The sequence below is a fragment of the Neophocaena asiaeorientalis genome, unplaced genomic scaffold (genome assembly GCF_003031525.2).
Source record: "Neophocaena asiaeorientalis asiaeorientalis breed wild unplaced genomic scaffold, Neophocaena_asiaeorientalis_V1.1 scaffold629, whole genome shotgun sequence".
NCBI classification, from domain to species: domain Eukaryota; kingdom Metazoa; phylum Chordata; class Mammalia; order Artiodactyla; family Phocoenidae; genus Neophocaena; species Neophocaena asiaeorientalis.
The window spans coordinates 4,544,951-4,552,855 of NW_020175468.1; the positions used below are offsets into that span (position 1 = coordinate 4,544,951).

General features: G+C 57.9%; 1 protein-coding gene across 1 annotated transcript in view; it reads left to right on the plus strand.

Moving 5' to 3' along the window:
- DMWD (DM1 locus, WD repeat containing) overlaps positions 1–6,735 on the plus strand; it is a 7,031-nt gene extending 296 nt beyond the window's left edge. The window contains exons 1-5 of the mRNA XM_024768113.1: positions 1–173; positions 1,411–1,593; positions 3,674–4,945; positions 5,735–5,809; positions 6,183–6,735. The exon at positions 1–173 is cut by the window's left edge and continues 296 nt beyond it. Of these exons, the coding sequence (XP_024623881.1) occupies positions 1–173; positions 1,411–1,593; positions 3,674–4,945; positions 5,735–5,809; positions 6,183–6,230 (1,751 nt within the window). The 3' untranslated portion in view covers positions 6,231–6,735. The remainder of the gene's footprint in view (positions 174–1,410; positions 1,594–3,673; positions 4,946–5,734; positions 5,810–6,182) is intronic.
- Positions 6,736–7,905: the final 1,170 nt, after the last annotated feature.

The following is a 7,905-nucleotide window of genomic DNA, read 5'->3' on the forward strand; positions in this document are numbered from 1 at the left end:
CGCTGCCTGCGGTGCGCCTCAGCCTCGTGCGCCTCGGGGAGCCCGACGGCGCCGGGGCCGGGGAGCCTCCCGCCACGCCCGCAGGGCTGGGCGCTGGGGGAGACCGCGTCTGCTTCAACTTGGGCCGCGAGCTCTATTTCTACCCGGGCTGCTGTCGCCGCGGGAGCCAACGGGTGAGCGGCCCGCATCGTGGGGCCCTGGGTGCTGGCTGAGAGGATGGGGATCCCTGAGGTGATTCACAAGTGACAGGAGAGTCCCTGAATGGTAGGGGGCCCTGAGATAGGCATCCTACATGTGACGGACATCTTAAGGGGAAAGGATTCTTGGAGGTAATACAGGATTCTAAAAGGTGATGGGAGGCTCCCTGGGTGCTGGGAGGTGCTGGGAAACCTCGAGATCATGTGAGATCCCGAGGTTATGCGTGGGGGTCCTGGGATGGTGACTATTCTGGAGGTGATGGGGAATCCGAGATGGTATGGGGTGCTCCCAGGTGCTGGCTGGCAGGCATTTTGCAGGTGATGGGAAATGCAGGCTCAGAAGTGATGGAGAGCCCAGGGGTATTGCTGTCTGGGGGTGTTGGGGGGACTTGGGGAGCCCAGAGGTGAGGAGGATTCTGGAAGTAATGGGGGCTTAGAGGTAATAGGGATCCTGAAGGTGAATGGGATCCTAGAGAAACTTGGGGTTCTGGAGGTAATGAGAGTGCTGGAGGAAATGAGAATCTCGGAGCTGATGGGAGATCTGGAGATAATGAGATCCCAGAGGGAACATCCTCAGGTGTGATGGGTGTCTCTAAAGTGATGTCAGTCCCAGAGGACACGAGACCCTTGGAGTTTATGGTGGTCCCCAGAAGTGATGGGGATCCTGAGAGCCCAGAGATGATGAAGGCACCTAAAATTTGGGGGACCATGAGGTTTAATGGGTCCCTGAACTGTGATGGGGATGCTGAGATTTAAGGACTCCAAAGGAGAATCCTGGGACATTGGACTTTAGAATTCTGGGGATTGGATGATCCTGAGTTTTGAGGGTCTTAGAATATAGTGGTGCTAAGACCCAGGGGAGTTGCTGAAATTATAGAAAGGAATTGGAGCTCAGGGACTACAGGGGCCCTGAAACTGACACTGTGGCCAAGGGTGTACCAGAAGTTGGGGGTGTCCAACTTTGGGGAGGACGCACTGTGGTCTCATGTGGTGGCAGGGGGCAAAGCTTCCTCCTGGTTTTTTCCTCTGTTTGTGATTTGGGTGCTCCTTCCTGTCTGTGGTTGCCCCTTCCCTCCCCGCTCACCCATCCACCTACCCACTCCTCTCAGGGATTTAACCCTGCTTCCTCTTTGTGGTTTTCCCCCAACCTCAACACCCTCTTCCTTCCTCTCAGTGGTAGAAGCCATTAACTCGTTTTCTCCCACCACCCAAGTCCATTGACCTCAACAAGCCAATTGACAAGCGGATCTATAAGGGCACCCAGCCCACTTGCCACGACTTCAACCAGTTCACTGCTGCCACAGAGACCATCTCCCTGCTGGTGGGATTCTCAGCCGGTCAAGTGCAGTACCTGGATCTCATCAAGAAGGACACCAGCAAGCTATTCAATGAGGAGGTGATTGTGGGCCCCCAGGGCCCAGAGCTGCTCCCGTTCCCACCCACCCATACACTGTTTGCCATGAGACTGCAGCTGCCTGGGAAGCAGTGTAGACCTGAGGGGGCAGGATGAAGGAGAGATGGGGGATGGACTGACAGACATGGAGGATGGGGTGACAGCAGCTGCTGTGATGATAGCTAATAATGACGGTTGCATCTCTTGTGCCCAGGCCCCATGCTGTGTTAGCCCTATGCTGAACACATTACTCCTGGAGTTTTCATCAACCAATGGGTTAGGATTGTGATACCCATTTTGCAGATTAGAGAACTGAAGCTACTCACTGGTTGGGATTTGTTTGAAGCCACAGCCCTTGCTTTTCAAATTCTGGGCCCTGTGGGCTTTGGATTCAAATCTTTGCTGCACCATCTACTCACTGTGTGGCTTTGGGAAGTGACTATTCCTCCCTTAGCCTCAGTTTTTCTCCTCTGCAAAATGGGATTCCCATCCCTACCTCACGGGACTGTTGTAAAATCATACATGGAGGTTGCTCAGTCCTGGGTGGACCTGGCAGAAGGGGAAATGCCAGTGAAAGACCTTATCTGTGTCCAGAACTACTCTTGTCCTCTATCTCTTTCTCTCTGTTCTGAGAAGGTGTTTCAAACGTACAGAGTGCATGAATGGCAGAGGGGAATGAGTGGAACACGGAATGGATTAAAGTGGACTAGGTCATCCATTCACAAAATATTCATTGAGCATTCGTTCTTTGCCAGGCATTGTTCTAAGCACTGGGAATACTACATCTCGGTGAACAAAACAGAGGGCCCTGCCTTTGTGGAGCTTTTATCTAGCTGGAGGAGACAGATAGTTATCAAATAACTAAGTAGGCTGTGTGTCAGAGTGTCGTGGAGAAAAATCCAGCGGGGAAGGTGAATGGGGAGTGCTCGGTGAGGTTAGGAAAGGTCTCATGGAAGGTGACATGGAAATAAATTCCTAAAGGAGGCAAAACAAATTATTGGAGAAAAGGACATTCTGAGTAGAGGGAACAGCTAGGACAAATGCCGGAAGCAGGACAGCAAAAAGGCTGTGTGGCCAGAGCAGTGTTGAGGGGGAGGGTAGTAGATGAGCTCTGAGAAACAACTCGGAGGGGCCAGGAGATGTAGGGGCTGGCCCGTCATGGAAAAGACCTTGGCTTTTAGAGCCTCTCGCCAGTGGGGTTCATCTAAGCCAAGAACATAGAAACAATTTGATTAATTTCTAAATTCTCCAGAGAATGGAGAATGGGAAGCAACTTGGGTACCTGGGAAAGAAGTTACTTTGTTACAGACGGTGGATGCCAAAGGGCTTTAGATAGAGCTTGGTTCTCCCCGGAGTCCTGCTTGAGAAAGGCTGCCATGGTGTTCAGAATGGGAGAGACAGTGCCGGGTGCTGACTTAGGTTTTAATAGCATCTCTTTGGCAATTGTGCAGAGAAGAGACCCAGGTGGTGGAGGCCAGTCAGTTAGGCCGTTGCAGGCCTGACGGCAGCTGAGACCAGGGTGGTTGGAGTTGGGGATGGTGAGAAGAGATCAGGTTCTGGGCACATTTTGCAGATCAAGCCCACAGGATTTCTTGCAGGTTTGGAGGTGAGTTGTGAGGACAAAAAGGAGCAAAGATGCGTGGCTGCCAGGATGGGGTTGTCACTCAGGTGTCCTGGAACTACTTTCCAGGCACCTCCTGCGGGTACAGCTCCGTGCTCTGGGGCTAGAACAATGAACCAAATAAACAAAGATACCTTCCTTGGGGGAGCTAATACTCCGTGACTCAATATCTTGCCTTAAGCATGACATGGTAAAGATGGCGGAGGGAGTTAGAGGAGAGTTCTCTGGAAGGCAGCACTGCCCTCCTGCCGAAGAAGGGACATCAAGGCTCCACGGCGCTCCCCTCACACAGCCCTTCTCCCCCTGCTTTCCCCTAACCTGGTGTCTGTCCGTTTCCCTCAGTCCCTCCTCTCCGAGGAGGCCCGGGCCACTTACGATGACCTTCTCCGGGGAACCAGGCTGGGAAGGAGGTGGGCCACGGGAGGATGGCCTTCTCCCAACCCCCGCTCTCTCCCCTGGCAGCGGCTTATCGACAAGACCAAGGTGACATATCTGAAGTGGCTGCCTGAGTCAGAGAGCCTGTTCCTGGCATCCCACGCCAGCGGCCACCTGTACCTGTACAACGTCAGCCACCCGTGCGCCTCGGCCCCACCGCAGTACAGCCTGCTGAAGCAGGGCGAGGGCTTCGCCGTCTACGCCGCCAAGAGCAAGGCGCCCCGCAACCCACTGGCCAAGTGGGCGGTGGGCGAGGGGCCCCTCAACGAGTTCGCCTTCTCGCCCGACGGCCGGCACCTGGCCTGCGTCAGCCAGGACGGCTGCCTGCGCGTCTTCCACTTCGACTCCATGCTGCTGCGGGGGCTCATGAAGAGCTACTTTGGGGGCCTGCTCTGTGTGTGCTGGAGCCCCGACGGGCGCTACGTCGTGACGGGTGGTGAAGATGACCTGGTCACCGTGTGGTCCTTCACCGAGGGCCGCGTGGTGGCCCGAGGCCACGGCCACAAGTCCTGGGTCAACGCCGTGGCCTTTGACCCCTACACCACGAGGGCCGAGGAGGCGGCGGCTGCCGGTGGCGATGGGGAGCGGAGTGGCGGGGAGGAGGAGGAGGAGCCGGAGGCCGTGGGCGCGGGCTCGGGCGGGGGCGCCCCCCTCTCCCCGCTGCCCAAGGCCGGCTCCATCACCTACCGCTTCGGCTCGGCCGGCCAGGACACGCAGTTCTGCCTGTGGGACCTCACCGAAGACGTGCTCTACCCTCACCCTCCCCTGGCCCGCACCCGCACCCTCCCCGGCACGCCTGGCACGACGCCACCTGCCACCGGCAGCTCGCGAGGTGGTGAGCCAGGCCCCGGGCCCCTGCCCCGCTCGCTGTCCCGGTCCAATAGCCTCCCACACCCAGCGGGCAGCGGCAAGGCGGGCGGCCCGGGTGCGGCGGTGGAGCCAGGGACGCCCTTCAGCATCGGCCGTTTTGCCACGCTCACGCTGCAGGAGCGGCGGGACCGGGGGGCCGAGAAAGAGCACAAGCGCTACCACAGCCTGGGCAACATCAGCCGGGGCGGCAGTGGGGGCGGGGGCGGCGGGGACAAGCCCAGCGGCCCCGCCCCCCGAAGCCGGCTGGACCCCGCCAAGGTGCTGGGCACCGCGCTGTGCCCGCGCATCCACGAGGTGCCGCTGCTCGAGCCGCTCGTGTGCAAGAAGATCGCCCAAGAGCGGCTCACGGTCCTCCTCTTCCTGGAGGACTGCATCATCACCGCCTGCCAGGAGGGCCTCATCTGCACCTGGGCCCGGCCGGGCAAGGTGGTGAGTCACCCCACACCAGCCCACCTGGGACCTAGGCAGAGGCGGGCATTGGCAGAGAGGTTTGATAGCATCACAGCCTCTAGCCGTGTGGGATGAGGGGAAGCCATGGAAATCTGTGTCCCAGAACAAGCCGTCTCAGATCTTAGAGTGACTTCTAGAACGCTTGGCAAGCAACGGTAAGCAGAGAGAGGGTCAGGCATAAGAGACATCTGGGAGTGGTGGAGAACATGGCCAGTTATCAGAAGGGCAGCCGGTGGGCCCAGCATGGCTAGGTCTTACGGAATGGTGAAATTTTATTAATACTGCAGTTTGAGCTCTATGGGCAAGGTTGAACCTGTACACCCAGCTTCCAGCCTGAGTGTCAGACTCTTGGGATCCGAGCCCACTGCTGGAGGCCTGGGCTGTGGGATCCCAGGCTCAGGGTCCAGTCCAGCACTTCTGCTCCCTGTGTGACCTCGAGCAAGTCACTGCCTCTTTATGACCTTTCTCACCTCTTAGGACAGGGAAGTTTGAAGATGGGTCATCCATGGGTTTCAGAAAGGTGCTAGTAAGGTGAAGTGCGGGCCTGGTGCCTTATAACTTGGGACCTGTGTTCTCAGATGCCTCCTAAGGGTTTGGGCTCTGGGGCCCAGGATGCCAGATCTGAGGGCTGTGCCTGGTTCCCTGGAAGAGCAGTTTTGGAATTGTAGAGTCCTGAATCCCTAGAACTTAAAGTACAGTCTCAGAGGCAGGGGCATTGGGATTTGGGGAATCTGGTAAGTCCTGAAAGAGATCCCTCTATCTCCCTAGTTCACAGACGAGGAGACCGAGACCCAGACAGGGGAAGGAAGTTGGCCCAGGTCACCCAGCAAGTCAGTGGTAGAGGTAGGACTGTCCCTAAGTTCTTCCCTCCCAGAATCTTAGGACCCCCTCCGCAGTCAGAAGGGGACCCCAGTTTCCCCCTCTCCTCCCTCCCTCCACCCCTACCCCATCCTCTTTGCTCAGGATCACCTGAGGACTTTAATTGTATAAGAGTGCCACCTGCTGGGACAGGGAAGCTAGCGGAGATGTAAGTTCTTGAGCCTAGAGCAGCGGCCTGTCTGGGTGGTCTGGGGTGGATTGAAGGGCAAGGCCAGGGTGGCAGCAGCCTGGGGGACTCCAGGCTGGCTTCCCCCCTCCCCAACCCCCGCCCCGTGGGACTGGTGAGAGCCCCAGGCTGTCTCTAACCCCCTCCTGTCTCCGCTCTCATCTTCCCCAGGGCATCTCCTCCCAACCAGGCAACTCCCCGAGCGGCACGGTGGTGTGAAGCCATGGATGGCGGGGTCCCCCACCCCATGCCCCCAGCTCCTAGCATAACCGTCCCCGCTGACCTCATGGATCAACGTATTAACAAGACTAACCATGACGGATGGACTGCTCCGGTCCCTCTCCCTGCACAAATTTGGGGCAGAGGGTCCCTCAGACTGACCCAGACACTGGGGGGATGTAGTGGCCCGTGTGGCCTCAGCCTTGTCCCCACCCACTGCCAAGTACAATGACCCCTTCCTCTGAAACATCAGTGTTAGCCTCCTCCCTGTCCCCAGCATGTGACTGGTCACTCCTGGGGGAGAAACTCCCCACCCACAAGAGCCCCAGCTCTGCAGTGCGCCTCTCGGTCCTGTGTGCAGGGCAGGGGGTGGCCCACCCCTCCCCTGGCCCCCACCTTGCCCTTGCTGTTACTTGTGCTTTTGAAGAATGTTAAATTATGGAAGCCCCTGGGGTCCTCGCTGTCCCCCAGGACCTCTTATTTATACTAAAGTTCCCTGTTTTCACAGCGTCTCTGTTCCCTTCCGCGGAGGTATGGAGGAAGTGTGTGGGTGCTTTCGATGCAGCCCTAGAATCAGTCCACTTTATCCAGAGGAAGCGCTAGGCCCTGCCTCCCCCCCCCAGACCCCCTTTTGAGGGCAGGAAGAACTGAAAACCAGAGGAGGGATGTGCCTGAGGCACACAGCTGGTGGATCTGCTGCTGGCCAGCCCCGGGCAGGGCCCTTCAGACAGAGGAGAGTATCCCTCGCCCCACTCCAAACTCTCGGAGGGAAGAGAGCCACCAGGACCCCCTCTTCAGAGTCTTCAGTGGGAGTTTTAAAAGTTGTTTCAAAGTGTCCAGATATTATAGGGGCCCCCCCAGGCAGCTCCCGAGATGCCCAGAGTGAGCTGCCACAGCATAGGCCCTGGCCTTCTGCTGCCTCAGGCCTGGCTTGGCCGGGCCCAGGCATCCAGGACCAATTAGAGACCATGGTTTCCTCTGGGAGAACTGTCCACCCTGGAAAGAATAGCGAAAATCCCTCCTGGCTGGCTCTCTGGAGCCACAGGGAGTGGTGTCTTCCCGCTCTACCCTCCACCCCCCGAAATGTTTCTGTTTCTAATCCTAGCCTGGGCAGGAATGTGGCTGCCCTGCCAGGGTCCAAGGAGCTATTTTGGGGGCTCCTTTGCCTCCCCCAGGCTTTGGCCAGGGGGTCACCCCTGATCCTGGCTCCTGAGGGCCTCCCTTCCCGATTCTCTCACCACCCCTTCCCCATCTCCTGCCAAAAAAAAGTCAGTGTAAAGCAGAGGGCCTGAGGGCTAAATTTAAACCATCCCAAAGTCTGAATCCTTGGCTGAGTCACCCGCAAAGCTGCCCTGGCCTCCCGCCCCCCTTCCCAGGCCTCACCCCTTTTTCTCCCCCCCACCCTCCCAACTCGAGAGCTTGGGAGGGGTGTTACCAAATCACTGTGAACCTCAATTGGTCCCCTCTGGGGAATGGGAGGGCTCATCTTTGGCATCTGTCATACCTGTAGCGTTCCTCTGTGCTTCGCCTTTTCAGTGGTGGGGTAGTTTGAGGGTAGAGATTCTCCACCACCCCTCATCTCACACTGAAGCGTTCCGAGGGGCCCTGGAAGGAGCAACTTGGGGGAGCCTGGCTTGTGAGGGGTTAAGGCTGGCAGGCAGGAGGGGGCCGGACC